This window comes from Geotrypetes seraphini, chromosome 5 (assembly GCF_902459505.1).
Source record: "Geotrypetes seraphini chromosome 5, aGeoSer1.1, whole genome shotgun sequence".
NCBI lineage: Eukaryota > Metazoa > Chordata > Amphibia > Gymnophiona > Dermophiidae > Geotrypetes > Geotrypetes seraphini.
This window is the reverse complement of record NC_047088.1, coordinates 220,263,581-220,280,891: the sequence shown is the minus strand read 5'-3', so window position 1 is coordinate 220,280,891 and position 17,311 is coordinate 220,263,581. Positions and strand designations below refer to the sequence as shown.

At 44.3% G+C, this 17,311-nt stretch overlaps 1 protein-coding gene across 1 annotated transcript in view; it reads right to left on the bottom strand.

The window, feature by feature from the left end:
• PRPF40A (pre-mRNA processing factor 40 homolog A) overlaps positions 1–17,311 on the bottom strand; it is a 235,613-nt gene that overhangs the window by 175,341 nt on the left and 42,961 nt on the right. Inside the window, 2 exon segments of the mRNA XM_033944203.1 lie at positions 1,999–2,109; positions 2,649–2,723. Of these exon segments, the coding sequence (XP_033800094.1) occupies positions 1,999–2,109; positions 2,649–2,723 (186 nt within the window).

Here is a 17,311-nt window from a genome sequence, read left to right as displayed (position 1 = left end):
GATGTCCCCTCGGTGTCCATACCAGTACCAAACAACTTCTCTTGTTGGAGTTTGCGACTCTTAATAGTACATTTTTGCAGGGTAGAACACCGTGCACAGGACTCAACACGGTGTTCAGGGCCAAGGCACTGTAAGCACCAGCTATGTGGGTCACAGAGGGAAATTTACCATTGGCACCCACAACACTTCTTAAAACCAGTTAGCGGCGGAGCCATCGACGGAAAAACCACCTCAGCCAAATTTAATTCAATGGTTGAAGAAAATGAAGAGGCCCGGCAGGCGAAGCCCCTCTTCATTTTCTTCAGCCATTCAATTCAATTTGGCTGAGGTGGTTTTTCCGTCGATGGCCCAGTGTAAGGGGACATCGCTCCATCAGATAAGCCATCTAAAAAGCCACCAGCTTACCAACAGGTCTCGCAGCGAGGAAAAAAATTGTTCTCGGCTGTGGGTTTTGTGTTTTTTTTTTTAACTCAAATTAAATACACAGATAAAAAACATGAATAAAAAATACACAAGTGGTAAGGCAAAAGCAAAAATTTGAACAACATTCAAAAAAACATGACTTCTTAGCTCCGCGGAAAACTAAGAACTGAGGATCCACGAACGGCGTCAGGTGGGAAGGCACTCACACATGCGCAGTGCGGGCAGTTTGCAAACTTTCTTACGTTCTTAAAGTGGCAATGCACTTTTAAAGCTGTTCCTACTGGGGTTCCGTGGATGACATCACCCACATGTGAGAATATGCTGCCTGCTTGTCCTGGGATAAACTGAAATATGCCTGGTCCCAAGGATTTCAGATAAAAGATCTTTTACCTGTATAAAGTTCTGAGCAGGAACGGCCCTGCCCATATGCAGCAATCTCCTCAGCTCTTCAGTTAGTTCCACTGTTCAAGAATAAATGTAAACCTCAGGGAGATTGAAGTGGGGAGGGAGGGGGCTCATGTGCCTGTTCAAGTATGATAGGTAGTACAATTTGTAACAGACAGCCTTGACCAAGTTTCAGATATGTTTTTAAACAAGGTACTGTCAACTGTTAAACCTAAGAGTAAATGAATCAACTGCTGAAAATTTGGCAAGTAGGACTGGGGGATAAGAATAAAGAAGTTCATCCCAAGGTATTGCTTTAGCATCCCTCAAGAGCCAATCTGGAATGGACAGAGAGAGCTATAGACCTGGGTCAGGAGAAAGGAAGAAATGGGGTGCTCTCGGAGCCTGCCCCACTTCCCCTCCTTTGTGCTCAGGCACCCTCCAAAGCTGCAGTACCTTTTCAATGACTGGTGGGGTAGCTAAAGATCAGCCATCCAAAGAAATAATAATAATAATAATTTTATTCTTGTATACCGCCATACCCAAAAAGTTCTAGGCGGTTCACATCCGTTAATTAAGGTTCGCAATGACACACGGATTTACAAAATTTTAACAAAATTACAGGAAATGAAGAGGGGGGCGTGGGGAACTCTTTAACTGAGATTTAACAGAGGTAACGGTAAGACAGAAGGTAGGGTTGGAAGGTAAGCGATAACGAGAGAGAGACCAAGAGGGAGGAGGGGGGGAGCAGAAGGAACGGGGGGAGTGTGGGAAAGGGGGAGAAGCAGGGGGCAAGGGGGATTAAAAGCCCTGTTCGCGGAAGAGTTTTCTAAAACTAAGGTAAGAGGGGGCCTCGAGTATCATTTGGGCTAGCCAAGGGTTCAGCTTAGCCGCCTGAGTTGCCCCCTTCCTCCTCATACTGTTTCAGGAGTGAGAAGTCAGTAGCATGCCTCCAGCCACTAACACTTGCACTCCTGAAGCATGTTCAGTTCATGCATAAACTGAGCATGCTCAAGGGATGCCAGCATCGGTGGCTGGAGGCATCCTGCTGATTTCCTTGCTCCTGAGGCAGCACAAGAAGAAAGGAGGCAGTTTTTTTAGAAGATTAAATGTGTCAGTCAGTAGCTTTGTAACAGGTCAGCCCTAATGTTCTGTACTGCTGATCAGAGAACTTGTATATGACAACTGTACCTCAGTAGGTGTTTTAAGCTCATCAGGCTTTTCCCAAGTAGACTGCTTTGTTTCAATATTATAAAAATATGTCCTGCCATCAGGTGATTTATGCTCAGTCCATAAAGATTTCTGCAGAGAGAAAACAGAAATTTATAGGGCATATAAATATTTCCACCATGTACAAGAGAACAGCAGCTTTGTTCAAAAAAATGAATACAGTGGAACCTTGGTTTACGAGCATATTTCGTTCCAGAAGTATGCTCGTAAACCAAATTGCTTGTATATCAAAGTGAGTTTCCCCATAGGAATGAATGGAAACTCGCTTGATTTGTTCCCCCCCCCCCCCCCGGAGAACCGGCATCGCACACACCTCCCGCCAGTGAACTCACGCGTTGCCCCCCCACCCATTCCCCCCCGCAATCTGGTATCCCCCACCAAGCACCCAAACAGCATCCTTTGCCCCGATTTGGCACCGGCACCAACGCACAGGACATGCCGGTGTCGATGCCCGAAGATCCTCCCTCTTGGCTGGGCTGGGCCTTGAGCATCTGCACATGCTCAAGGCCTTCTGGCCTCGCTCTGTTTGCGAGACACGATTTGCGGGAATGTTTTGCTCGTCTTGAAAAACTCGCAAACCAAGGTTTGACTGTACTTCAAAAAATATTTACTTGCTTATGATGCTCTTCACTTGTAGAATTGCTGCTTGTGCCTGGTTGCGGGCCTGAAACTGGTGGATGTGTGGCCTAATTAAAAATAAAAGAAAGAAAGAAAAAGAAAACACAACCACAGATTCTGAGATCAGAAAACAAAACTACAATAAGCTCCTTTTTTTTTTTTTTTTTTTAAATCAGTGTTCCACTATTTTAGACTTAAGCACAGTCCTCATTAACAAACAAACAAACATAAAAACAACTAAGCAAGCAGAAAAGTAGTAAAATAGGGAAAGGCTATAACTTTCATAATTATCAAGATTTAATGCTGTGTTTTAGAGCAGTGTTTTTCAACCTTTTTATATCCGTGAACCGGCAGAAATAAAATAATTATTTTGTGGACCTGCAAACTACTAAGATTGAAATTTAAAAAAAACACATTTCCGCGAGCTCAGTCCCCGCAAACCATCTGATCCCATCCACACAAGCCTCAGTTGTGATTTTATATTGAACGTATTTTATTAAAGTATGTTCAAATGTATTTTATTGAGCTCATCCAGAAAGTCAAACAAATACACAGCAGGAACCACAAACAAGCTCAAAGTGTTGTAGAATACCGCCCACAGAACTCCCCCCATACCTCCCCCACCCCCAGGTCCTCTACCCAAAACAAATCCAACATAGGCAATGGGTTAATACCAAGCAACACAAGCATACCAACAGTAATAGAGTGATACAGAAAGATATAGGATCAACAGTTAAGCAATCGCTACGAGCCAAGGGGGTCATGGTAGTCCAAATAGGTTTCCAGGTGCATTGAAAAATGCGCCCTGTTTTATTAAAGTATAAAAAGAAACAATATTCTGTATAATTGTCATTTTATAAATACAAATATACAGAGCAAGGACCAACAAAACCCCTGTCTTCCCTCCCCTTCACATATATCCCCTCTACTATCAAGAAAACCGAACAAGCCAAATTATTACAGAATGCTACACAGAAATATCATGCTAACAGAATACTACAGTCACACATGACAGGAATAGTGTTAGGGGAGTGCCCCCTGGTCAGAAAGAGCCCTAAGCCAGCTGGAAGCTAAAGAAGCACTGCCTGGGCTTTGCAGTCCTCAGTTATGTCTCTAGCAGGATATATATTTCAAATCTGATATATTCTAATGACAAAATAGAGATGGACGGGGGGGATCCAAGATGGCTGCAGCATCCGGTAATGGGAGAGATGCCTAGAGATATTTTCCTATTTCATACCTATTTCGCTGGATACAATGCCGAAAAGAAAGGGGAAAGGATCCGGTAGAGCCTCCCGATATCCTGGGATCCCTTCTAGCGATACGATTGATGAAATCTTATGGCGTCTCACCGGAGGATTGGAGCAGTCCGTGAATCGCCTGCTGTCGACATTGCCAAGTGACGCCGAAGCGGACGACTTGGGGCTTGATGCCACGCTGAACTTGGACAACAGAGATCCGCCCCCACCGCCACAGCAAGCAAGCTCTCCGCAGGAAATGATGAGGTTCTTTATGAGGTACTTTATTAATCTTTTAGAAATTTGTAAAACTAACTGTATAGATTTTAATACATTATATCTTGTTTTCAGTGACTTCACCTCCAGCTTTAAGATAGCTGTTTTGTCGGTTCCCTGACACAGCAAGGAAACATGGCACGTCGGAACCAGTCACATTTTTTCCAAAGTTAAGTTCATGTTTGAAGATATTTATACATTTTACAGTGTCAGCATAGCAATTTTGGGCTAGCACTTAAGTTATTGAATGTTCACAGAGTCAGTTTTTCTTGAACACTGCAATGATTGGGTGGTGAGGCGGAGTAATCAGCCTTCATGTCTCTGAGCAGAGTTCAAAAAAGAAAAATTGCTAACAAGTTTACTTTTGAATTCATTTTGTTTTGATGGTACTGTAGTGACTTTTTCAAGTATCACTATATCTCTTTGGTCACTCTGCAATTTACAACGTTGTAGTTTGAAGTATTTACCCCGATTTTTTGGTGACTTACTCCGCAGGAAATGAGCATGCCCGAAGAGATAGGGCTCACTCCGCAAGAGGCTAGTTCAGTTGAGAGCTTGTTATTGGAGTCAGCGAGGGAAGTAACTTCCCTGGAGCTATTTGTGGCCGGGAAATCTATGGAGAAGCGAGTGCAAGGGACTTTGGAAGCGAAGCCAGCACCTGGTAAGCCTGTTATGCCATTGCAGGACTTTTCTCTACTAACAAAACCACCCAAAATAACGTTGGAGACTATTTGGGACTTAGTAGTGAACTTGGGTAAAACCTTGTCCCTATAAATCAAAGAGATTGAAGGAAATTTAAAATTACAGAAAGAAGAAATTGTACAATTGAAACAAGAAATTGAAACAGGTAAAAGTGACACTCAAAAATTGAATATGGAATTGAAAACAATTAAAAAAAAAAAAAACTTTCAGGAAATGCAAATTAAAGATAGTAACAGTATCCGGCGAAAATTAGAATCTCTTGAAAATTATTATCGGGCTAATAACTTGCGGATTTTAAATTTTCCTAAAAATCCTACAACAACACCTTGAAATATGTTGAAGAGATATTTTCTTGTAGTCTTGAATGTTCCAGAACAGTCATTACCTCCTTTTGTTAAAGTATATTACCTTCCAGATAAGAAAAAACAGGAACATTTAGTTCAAGACCAAAATAATCAAGATAAGCCTCTTGATGTTTCCGAACTGCTAGAAACTCCAGAGGAAATATTAGTGAAACCAGCAACTTTATTAGTAACAGTGGCTCTTGCGCCTGATAAGGAATGGATAATGAGGTTATTTTTTTAAAAATAAATCAAAAAAATTTGGGGGACAAAAATATTGATGTTTCCAGATGTCTCCAAAGATACTCAGAGAAGGAGAGAATTTTTGTTAATGAGACCAGCAGTTACTTCTATGGATGGAGTTTTCTTCTTGCGTTATCCGTGCAAGTGCATAATCAGATATAAATCCTTTAAATATGTTTTCTTTGATCCATCTCAGTTGACTGGTTTCTTATCTCTAAAACGCCTTGATAAAATATAAAATATAACAACTTCATTTAATGTAGAATTATTCTCCTACCATTATAGGCTGTTCTTTTTTCCTTTATTAACTATTTTGATTGTATTTTGTTCAGTCACTTAATGAATCTTGGAACCCTCATAATTGAGGACTTGAGAATGATAGGAAATGTTTTGATCTCTTGGAACTATATTCTTTATTTTATTGTTTCTTAAATTTATGTCAATCTTTCTGTTCAAGATGATTATTCTTGGAAATGTATTTGAAAACTAAATAAAGACATTATTAATAACAAAATAGAAATAAAATGATTTTTTCTACCTTTTGTCATCTCTGGTTTCTGCTTTTATCTTCTTTTCACTCTTTTCCTTCCAGTGTCTCCCTATCTCTTCAATCCAGCATCTGCCCATTCCATCCACTGTCTGTCTCCCCCTGCCATCTCTCCTGTAGACACCCCCCTTTGGTCTGGCATCCATCATTTTTCCTCTGTTCCCTCATGTTTTGGCATCTTTCGTCTTTCATCTCTCTTTCCCTCCCCCCTGTGTTTTTTAGCATCTCTCTCTTCTCATTTCCTCCGCTCAGATCTGATATCTCTGTCTCCTTCCCCCGTTCTCTGGCATCTCTCCTCTCTCTCTCTTCCCTTTCCTTCTCTGGTATTCCTTCTTTATTTTCTGCCTCGATCTAAATTAAATTCTTTTTTACTATGCAGTCCTCAGTTTCCCTCTTTTCACTGTGTCTACCCACAACATGCCACCCCTTTCCTTCACTCCTTCACTATCTCACTAACTCTGTCTTCTTCCCCCATCCAGCATATGCCCTTTTTCTTTATCCCTCCTTCCATCCAGTATGTGTTCTCTTTCTCCACTTCCATTCAGCATTTGCTCTCCCTTCTCCCCACTTCCATCATCTGCCCTCTTCTCTCTCCCCCTTCTCCCCACTTCCATTATCTGCCCCTTCTCCCTCTTCCCCCCACTTCCGTCATCTGCCCCTTCTCCCCAATTCCATCATCTGCCCTCTTCTCCCCACTTCCACTATATGTCCCTTCTCTCTTTCTCCCCACTTCCATCATCTGCCCCTTCTCTCCACTTCCATCATCATCTGCCCTCTTCTCTCTCGCCCTTCTCCCCACTTCCATCATCTGCCCTCTTCTCTCTCGTCCTTCTCCCCACTTCCATCATCTGCCCCTTCTCTCTCTTTCCCCCCACTTCCATCATCTGCCCCCTTCTCTCAATCTCTCCATCAACCACAGGCCCATCTCTCTCCCTTCCTCTCACCTTTCTTTTCGATTTTGGCAACAAGATCGGCAATGCCCCCTCCCTCCCCGCAATGTCTCAAAATTGGCAGCAGGCCTCCTTCTCCCCCTGACATCAACAGCACTTCAGATCGGCAACGCGGTGCTCAATCCAAAGCTTCCCTATGACTCTAACTGCCTGGGAAGAAACAGGAAGATGAGTCAAAGGGAAGCTTTGGGCCGAGCACCACGTTGCCAATCTGAAGTGCTGTTGATGCCAGGGGGAGGAGGAGGCCCGTTGCCGAACTTGAATTGCATCGCGGGGGGGGCCGCCGATGCCGCTCATCGCCGTTGCAGCCCAGACGCTGCCAATGGCCCCAATCCGATCCTGCCAGCCCTGCGCGGACCGGCAGGAGTTTTCTGCGGACCGGCACCGGTCTGCGGACTGGCGGTTGAAGAACAATGTTTTAGAGGGCAGAGGAGAGTTCTTGTAAAATCCTCTATTGGGCATGTATCGACCTATTACCATCTGCTTTTTCCTGTCTTGTGGGTTTTGTGTCCGCCGGCTGCTTCGTGTGGATGGGAGAGTGCCATTGTATTGTATAGCAGATATGTTTATGTATTTGTTCTTGTCACTGTGTGATGTTGATTCTGCCCAATAAAGAAATATTATACTGAAAAAAGAAAATAAATTTGTAAAACTGGCCGAAATGCCCATCTTGTCTGGAATATGATTCCAGACAGTAATGAGACGTAAATGTGTGAACTGAGGATCAAGTATCTGCTTTGCAGACTTCATCAATAGGAGTGGAACAAAAGAATGCAACTGAAGCTGCCATAGCTCATACTTTATGTGCTGTAACACGACCCCTGAGCTACAGCTCAGCCTTAGCACAGCAGAAGGAAATACAGGCCACAAGCCATGTGGAAATAGTTATCTTGGTCACTGGGCAGCCCAATCTGTTGGGATCAAAGGAGATGAACAATTGAGGAAATGTTCTGTGTGGCTTAGTCCTTTGTAAGTAATAAGCCAAGGCTCTTTTACAGTCCAAGGTATGAAGAGCTGTTTTTCCAGGGTGAGAATGAGGCTTTGGAAAGAAAACTGGCAGCACAACTGACTGATCTAAGTGAAATTCCGTGACCACTTTTGGCAAGAATTTAGGGTGGGTGCAGAGAACTACCTTATCATAGTGGAAAAATGTAAAAGGTGGGTCCAACACCAATGCTTGAAGCTCACTCATTCGACAAGCAGAAGTGATGGAGATTAAAAATACAGTGAAACCTTTGTTTACGAGCATAATTCGTTCCAGAAGCATGCTAGTTAAACCAAAATACTTGTATATCAAAGCGAGTTTCCCCATAGGAACTAAGGGAAACTCGCTTGATACGTTCCCACCCACCCCCCCGAAGCCAGTGGCGCTGTTCCACCCCCCCCCCGAAAACCGGCATCGCTCCCCCCCCCTCTCACATAGTAACATAGTAACATAGTAGATGACGGCAGATAAAGACCCGAATGGTCCATCCAGTCTGCCCAACCTGATTCAATTTAAAAATTTTTTTTTTTTTTTTTTTTTTTTTCTTCTTAGCTATTTCTGGGCGAGAATCCAAAGCTTTACCCGGTACTGTGCTTGGGTTCCAACTGCCGAAATCTCTGTTAAGACTTACTCCAGCCCATCTACACCCTCCCAGCCATTGAAGCCCTCCCCTGCCCATCCTCCTCCAAACGGCCATACACAGACACAGACCGTACAAGTCTGCCCAGTAACTGGCCTAGTTCAATCTTTAATATTATTTTCTGATTCTAAATCTTCTGTGTTCATCCCACGCTTCTTTGAACTCAGTCACAGTTTTACTCTCCACCACCTCTCCCGGGAGCGCATTCCAGGCATCCACCACCCTCTCCGTAAAGTAGAATTTCCTAACATTGCCCCTGAATCTACCACCCCTCAACCTCAAATTATGTCCTCTGGTTTTACCATTTTCCTTTCTCTGGAAAAGATTTTGTTCTACGTTAATACCCTTTAAGTATTTGAACGTCTGAATCATATCTCCCCTGTCTCTCCTTTCCTCTAGGGTATACATATTCAGGGCTTCCAGTCTCTCCTCATATGTCTTCTGGTGCAAGCCTCCTATCATTTTCGTCGCCCTCCTCTGGACCGCCTCAAGTCTTCTTACGTCTTTCGCCAGATACGGTCTCCAAAACTGAACACAATACTCCAAGTGGGGCCTCACCAATGACCTGTACAGGGGCATCAACACCTTCTTTCTTCTACTGACTACGCCTCTCTTTATACAGCCCAGAATCCTTCTGGCAGCAGCCACTGCCTTGTCACACTGTTTTTTCGCCTTTAGATCTTCGGACACTATCACCCCGAGGTCCCTCTCCCCGTCCGTGCATATCAGCTTCTCTCCTCCCAGCATATACGGTTCCTTCCTATTATTAATCCCCAAATGCATTACTCTGCATTTCTTTGCATTGAATTTTAGTTGCCAGGCATTAGACCATTCCTCTAACTTTTGCAGATCCTTTTTCATATTTTCCACTCCCTCTTCGGTGTCTACTCTGTTACAAATCTTGGTATCATCTGCAAAAAGGCACACTTTTCCTTCTAACCCTTCAGCAATGTCACTTACATACATATTGAACAGGATTGGCCCCAGCACCGAACCCTGAGGGACTCCACTAGTCACCTTTCCTTCCTTCGAGCGACTTCCATTAACCACCACCCTCTGGCGTCTGTCCGACAGCCAGTTTCTGACCCAGTTCACCACTTTGGGTCCTAACTTTAGCCCTTCAAGTTTGTTCAACAGCCTCCTATGAGGAACTGTATCAAAGGCTTTGCTGAAATCCAAATAAATTACATCTAGCATATGTCCTCGATCCAGCTCTCTGGTCACCCAATCAAAAAATTCAATCAGGTTCGTTTGGCACGATTTACCTTTTGTAAAGCCATGTTGCCTCGGATCCTGTAACCCATTAGATTCAAGGAAATACACTATCCTTTCTTTCAGCAACACTTCCATTATTTTTCCAACAACTGAAGTGAGGCTCACCGGCCTGTAGTTTCCTGCTTCATCCCTGTGACCACTTTTATGAATAGGGACCACATCCGCTCTCCTCCAATCCCCAGGAATCACTCCCGTCTCCAGAGATTTGTTGAACAAGTCTTTAATAGGACTCGCCAGAACCTCTCTGAGTTCCCTTAGTATCCTGGGATGGATCCCGTCTGGTCCCATCGCTTTGTCCACCTTCAGTTTTTCAAGTTGCTCATAAACACCCTCCTCCGTGAACGGCGCAGAATCTACTCCATTTTCTCGTGTAACTTTGCCGGACAATCTCGGTCCTTCTCCAGGATTTTCTTCTGTGAACACAGAACAGAAGTATTTGTTTAGCACATTTGCTTTCTCCTCATCACTCTCCACATATTTGTTCCCAGCATCTTTTAGCCTAGCAATTCCATTTTTTATCTTCCTCCTTTCACTAATATATCTGAAAAAATTTTTATCTCCCTTTTTTACATTTTTAGCCATTTGTTCTTCCGCCTGTGCCTTCGCCAAACGTATCTCTCTCTTGGCTTCTTTCAGTTTCACCCTGTAGTCCTTTCTGCTCTCCTCTTCTTGGGTTTTTTTATATTTCATGAACGCCAACTCTTTCGCCTTTATTTTCTCAGCCACTAGGTTGGAGAACCATATCGGCTTCCTTTTTCTTTTGTTTTTATTGATTTTCTTCACATAAAGGTCCGTAGCCATTTTTATCGCTCCTTTCAGCTTAGACCACTGTCTTTCCACTTCTCTTATGTCCTCCCATCCTAACAGCTCTTTCTTCAGGTACTTTCCCATTGCATTAAAGTCCGTACGTTTGAAATCTAGGACTTTAAGTATCGTGCGGCCGCTCTCCACTTTAGCCGTTATATCAAACCAAACCGTTTGATGATCGCTACTACCCAGGTGAGCACCCACTCGAACATTAGAGATACTCTCTCCATTTGTGAGGACCAGATCCAATATCGCTTTTTCCCTTGTGGGTTCCGTCACCATTTGTCTGAGCAGAGCCTCTTGAAAGGCATCCACAATCTCCCTACTTCTTTCCGATTCCGCAGACGGAACATTCCAGTCCGCATCCGGCAGGTTGAAATCTCCCAACAGCAGAACCTCCTCTTTCCTTCCAAACTTTTGGATATCCACAATCAGATCCTTATCAATTTGCTGCGATTGAGTCGGAGGTCTGTAGACTACACCCACGTAGATAGAAGTTCCATCTTCTCTTTTCAGAGCAATCCATATCGCTTCTTCCTCTCCCCAGGTCCCTTGCATTTCGGTCGCTTGGATATTGATCTTTACATAGAGAGCTACTCCTCCACCTTTATGACCATCTCTGTCCTTCCTAAAAAGATTATATCCCGGTATGTTTGCATCCCATCCATGTGATTCACTGAACCATGTCTCTGTGATAGCAACAATATCTAGATCTGCCTCTAATATCAGGGCTTGCAGATCATGAACTTTGTTGCTTAGACTGCGAGCATTTGTGGTCATCGCTTTCCAGCTATTTTTCAGCGATAATCTCCTTCTTCGTATGGATTTTTGTGTCGTTTCACTTTCCGTTGCAATACTAAGAAATGAGTTGCTGATATTGCTTATGTTGCAGCCTTTACTACTATCACATCTTTTCTTTTGCCGGGGGTGGTCTTTATAATTGTCCTTCGTACATACACCACCCCCACCTTCTAGTTTAAATGCCTGGAAAAATATTGTCTAAATTTCTCTGCAAGGTTTCTTTTTCCTGCTGTAGTAATATGTAGCCCATCAGTGCAATATAGCTTCTTGTCCTTCCATGTATTTCCCCATCCTCCTATGTACCTGAAGCCTTCTTGATGACACCAGGCTCTGAGCCATCTATTAAAGTCCTCTGTGTTTTTCACTCTTTGCTCTCCTTTTCCATATGCAGGCAGTATTTCAGAAAAAGCTAAAGTCTTTACAAAAGGTTTCACGCCCTCACCAAGCTCCCGAAAAGCTTTCTGTGCTGCAAGTGTGGAGTTGTTGGCCAGGTCATTTGTTCCCAGATGGATAACAACATCAGTGTTAAAATCCTTAGTTTCTTCCTTAACTATAGTCAGTATTTGCCTGGAACTCCTGGTAGCTGAGGATCCTGGAAGACATTTCACTATTTTGGACTCCTCGCCCTGTGTTCCAAGGTTAATGCCTCTGATGATGGAATCCCCCAACAGTAATAGTTTTCTGTTTTTGGCTTTTTTATTTGTACTTAGGGTGCTCTTGTTCTCTTGAGTTTCCTTCATTGGTTCACTCACTCACTCACTCAGGCTCCCTCCCCCCCGTGCAAACAACTTCAAACTTACCCCCCATCTGGCACCGGCACGCAGCCCACATGATGTGCCGGTGCCGCTTGAAGAAGTTCCTGCCTCTGCTGGGCCTTAAGCATGCAACTGCGCTTGCTCAAGGCCATCTAGTTCTCCCTGTGGGCTGCGTGCCGGTGCCAGACGGGGGGTAAGTTTGAAGTTGTTCGCACGGGGGGGGGGGGGGGGGGTGCTTGCAAATCGAGTCAACACTCGGTTTGCGAGACAAGATTTGCGAGAATGTTTTGTTCATCTTGCAAAACACTCGCAAACCGAGGTTTGACTGTACTACTTTCCAAGCAAGATATTTAAAATGAGTAGAAGACATTGGGTCAAATGGAGGCTTCATCAGTCTGGTGAAAACAACATTAAGATCCCAAACTCCTGGAGGCAGTTGAGAGGTGGCCTGATGTTGAAAAGACCCTTCATAAATCTGGAAACAAGAGGATGAACCGCAAAAGATTTATTGTTGACTTGAACATGGAAAGCACTGATAGTATTAAGGTGAACTCTGACTGAAGTGGATTTAAGACTGAGTTGGATAAATGTAAAAGATATTCCAACATTGAAAGTATAGAGGAGGATGAAGCAACGTGATGAAGATCACAAAACACTGAAAACCGTGTCAACTTCTGTTGGTAGCACTGTGTAAAAGGTTTTCTGGATGCTTCTAAAATGATTGACTGGATCAGAAAAATCCATTGTCTGCTGAGGTTAGACTGAGAGGTACTAAGCTGTTCAGTGCAATGACTGCTTGGGATGTAAAAGACACCCTTGACTCTGAGTGAGAAGAGATGGAAAGATCTGCAGGGCTATTGGATCTTTGACCTTTAGCTAAAGTAGAAGGGAGAACCACGGTTATCTGGGCCACTGAGGTGCTATAAGGATCATGAGAGCTTGACCAGTGTCTTGAGAATGAGAGGAATTGCAGGGGAACGCATAAAGGAATTTGTCCTTCCAATCCAAGAGGAAGGCATCTGCCTCCCGACGATGAGGAGAGTATTACCTGGAACAAAATTGAGGCAGTTTGTGATTGCTGGGGGTTGCAAAAAGGTCTATCTGAGGAGTCCCCGCATGAGAAAATATCTGATGCAAGACCTTCTAGTAGAGTGTCCACTTGTGTGGTCAAAGATATCTGTTGAAATTGTCAGCAAGTGTATTTTGTGCTCCTTGAACATAGACAGCTTTGAAGTATATGTTTCGAGGAATTGCCCAGTTCCAAATCCAAATCTTCTCAACTTCTTGGCAGAGAATCAGAGAACCAGTCCCTCCTTGCTTGTTTATGTAATACATTGTGACTTGATTGTCCATGCTGACCAGGTCATGATTGGATATATTGTGCTGGAAAGTCTTCAGAGCACTGCGGAGCTAGAGAATGACACGGTGGTTGTTACCTGGCTTACCCGCCAAAACGGTGACATACTATAAGAACATAAGATTTGTTGCTGCTGGGTCAGACTAGTGGTCCATCGTGCCCAGCAGTCTGCTCACGCGGCGGTCCTTAGGTCAAAGACCAGTGCCCTATTTGAGTCTAGCCTTACCTGCATATGTTCTGTTCCAGTAGGAACTTATCCAATCTTTTATTGAATCCCTGAAGGGTGCTTTCCCTTATAACAGCCTCTGGAAGAGCATTCCAGATTTCTATCACTATCTGGGTGAAGAAGAATTTCTTTATGTTTGTACGGAATCTATTCCCTTCTAACTGTAGCGAGTGCCCTCTCGTTCTCTTCAGCTTGGAGAGGGTGAACAATCTCTCTTTCTCTATAAGTCTTGAATGTTTCGATCATGTCCCTTCTCAGTCTCCTCTTTTCAAGGGAGAAGAGGCCCAGTTTCTCTAGCCTCTCATTGTACGGCAACTTCCCCAGTCCCTTAACCATTTTTGTCACTCTTCTCTGGACCCTGTCCTTTTTCATGCAACCAGTGTTGGACGCAGTATTCCAGGTGGGGGCGTACCATGGCCCGGTATAACGGCATGATAACCTTTCTTATTTCTAATCTTAATGTATATTTTCTGTAAACCGCTTAGAACCTAACGGATGTAGCGGTATATAAGAAATAAATTACATTACATTACATTTTCAGATCTGTTCATAAAAAAGGTCACCGCGAGTAAGGGGACAAGGCCATTCACCGCCCTGTGGAGCGGTGAATGGTGAGCACGTGCGGTTCGGAAGCCCCCTCTCTCCCGCCGGCCTTCTGGCCATGCATCTCCCTCCCTCCCTTTCCCTTACCTTCTCTTTGTGGCTGCTGGAAAAATCTCCTCTGATGCAACTTCCTGTTTCCGGTTGCATCAGAGGAGACTTTTTCAGCAGCCAACGCGACGCGACTTCAAGGCTCCGGCTGCAATACAGCGCATAGCCTTATAGAAATCGCCAATTTCGCCACAAAGAGAAGGGAAGGAGATGCATGGTGGGAGGGAGCTGCTGGACCGCGTGAAGGATGCTGGGGGTGGGAGGATGGAACGAAGAAGACGCTGAAGCAGCCTGAAGGGAACTGGGGAAGAAAGAGAGGGGAGAAAATGCTGGGAAATAGGGAAGAGAGAGTGGGGAGAAGACGCTGGAAGGGAAGAAGACAGAGATGCCAGACTATGGGGAAGCGGAGGGAAAAAGATGGATGCCAGACCAATTGGGGGGTGTGTGAAGGGAGAGGCACAGTAACAGAGCAAATGGAAGACGCAGAGAGACGGCAGACAGCGGATGGAAGGAATTGAATGAGAAGATGAGGGAAGCAGAAACCAGACAACAAAGGTAGAAAAAAAATTTCTATTTATTTATTTAGCTTTAGGATAAAGTAGTATATTAATTGTGTTTATAAAAATTTATAAACAAAGCCCTGCCCGCTGAACATCTCTTTCTCTAGTTCTAGACAGAACTTTGATTTATAAGGAAGGAATAAGCTAAATATTGCAGAACTGAGGCTTGTATGGATGCTGTGAGGACGGGGACGTGAAGGGGATGGTGGTCCGGGGATGGGGACAGAATTTTTCCCCATGTCATTCTCTATGTAGAGCTTCTGTTTTTGAACAGACCAACAGACCTTGTGTCTGGAGACCATCCAGGTGAGCTCCCCAAGCATACATGGACAAGTCTGTGGTCAGGACCTTCTGATGTGGATGTGTTTGAAACAGCAACTCTTTGGAAAGATTTGATGAATTCATCCTACATTGAAGAGATTGATGCAGCGATGATGTGACAGTAATTTTCTGAAAAAAAAAAAAAAAAAGGATCTAAGCTTGAGACGCCAGGGACCACTGAGCTATACTGAGATGAAGTTTCGTGAAGGGGGTAACGTGGATGTAGATGATATATGGCCTAATAGTCTCATCATTTGTCTGGCTGAGATGAACAGAGCATGGTATACTTAATTGCAAAGTTGAATCAGGTTGTCCTGTCTTTGTTGAGGTAGGAATGCCCTGAGTTGAATGGTATCGAGCAGGAGGGCTCCAATGAACTGAAGTTTGAGAGGGCTGAAGTTAGGATTTTGGAAAGTTGACTTTAAGCGTTGAAGGAACAGGATTGTTGACTGTTGCTGAGAACACTCTGAGGAGAGACATCTTTTATGAGCCAGTCATCGAGATAAGAGATAAAGGGATTAAAGTTTTCCCCTAACGCTGCCATCACTACTTCTAGGCATTTAGTAAACACTCTTGGAGAGGAGACCAAATGTTGATGGGCAATTCAAAAATCTTTCTGTGAGCAGGATGAACTGGAATATGCATAGCCATAGAGAGCATAGCCAATCGTTTTGATCTAATAATGGGTATAGAGTTCCTAGAGATAGCATTCGTAACTTTTTGCTGACCAAGAACTTGTTGAGGTCTCTGAGGTTGAGAATTAGATTCAGATCTCCCGTCTTCTTTGGGATGATAAAATACCTAGAGCCCCTGCTTTCTCTGAGGGGGGGAGGGGGGCACTACCTATATGGCATTTAGCTGAAGCAGAACCTCTATTTCCTGAAGAAAGGACGTCTGCTGTGAGTTGAAAGAGGACTCTCTTGGAAGATGATTTGGAGGTATGGTGACAAAATGAAGAAAGTAACCTTCCTTGATGACTTTGAGAACCCACAGGTCGGTTTTTATCATTGTCCATTGATGATAGATTGGTAGATGACCTCCGATTGGATGAGGAAGAGGCTGAGATAGGAGAACAGCAGCTATACTCTCAAGAAACACGTCAAAAAGACTGAGTAGGTTTTTGAGGAACTGTTGTCTGAGCTTTCTGAGACCGCTGTTGCTTCTGCTTCTTTTGGGGTGGCAGTCTAGAAACAGGTTTAGTAGTGGTATATAAATAATAAAAAAAATAGTATATCGCCTTTGGTTTGAATAAGAAAGCTTGGCCACCTGTCTTGAACTGAAAAGCTTAGCCTTTCTTCTGACCAAAGACTTCCAACTCGTTTCATGCAAAGTCAATTTCTGCATGGCTGCCTCGATGGAATCACCAAAAAGCTCATCCCCTAAGCATGGAATATTGGCTAATCTGACCTGAACATTGATGTACATATCAGAAACTCTTAACCAACCCAGACATTGCATAGCAACTGACATAGCCGATGCTCTAGATCACAGTTCTTCAACCGCCGGTCCGTGGACCGGTGTTGGTCCGCAGGAAATTTTTGCCGGTCTGCACAGGGCCGGCAAAATTGACTTACTTCAACTTCCTGCCGGTCCGCACAGGGCCGGAAAGATCAACATCTGAAGTCTGCGCTAGAGAGCTGCACGGGGACGACGGGAATCCCGTGGGGATGCCCCCTAGGGTCGCGGGGATCCCGTGGGGACGCCTCCGAGGGTCGTGGGGTTCCTGCGGGGCTGGATATACTCAGTCGCGTGGCTCTTCTCCCTACCTGCTCTGCTTGCAGCACAGAACCGAACGGAATTCTTCCCACGTCAGCGCTAACGTCGGAGGGGAGGGAGGGCTTAAACAAAGCCCTCCCTCCCTCCCTCCGACATCAGCGCTGACGTCGGGAAGACTTCCGTTTGGTTCTGTGCTGCAGACAGGGCAGGAAAGGAGAAGAGTAGCCTCGCAGCTCGAGTGGCGTACCAAGGGAGGGGGGCGGTC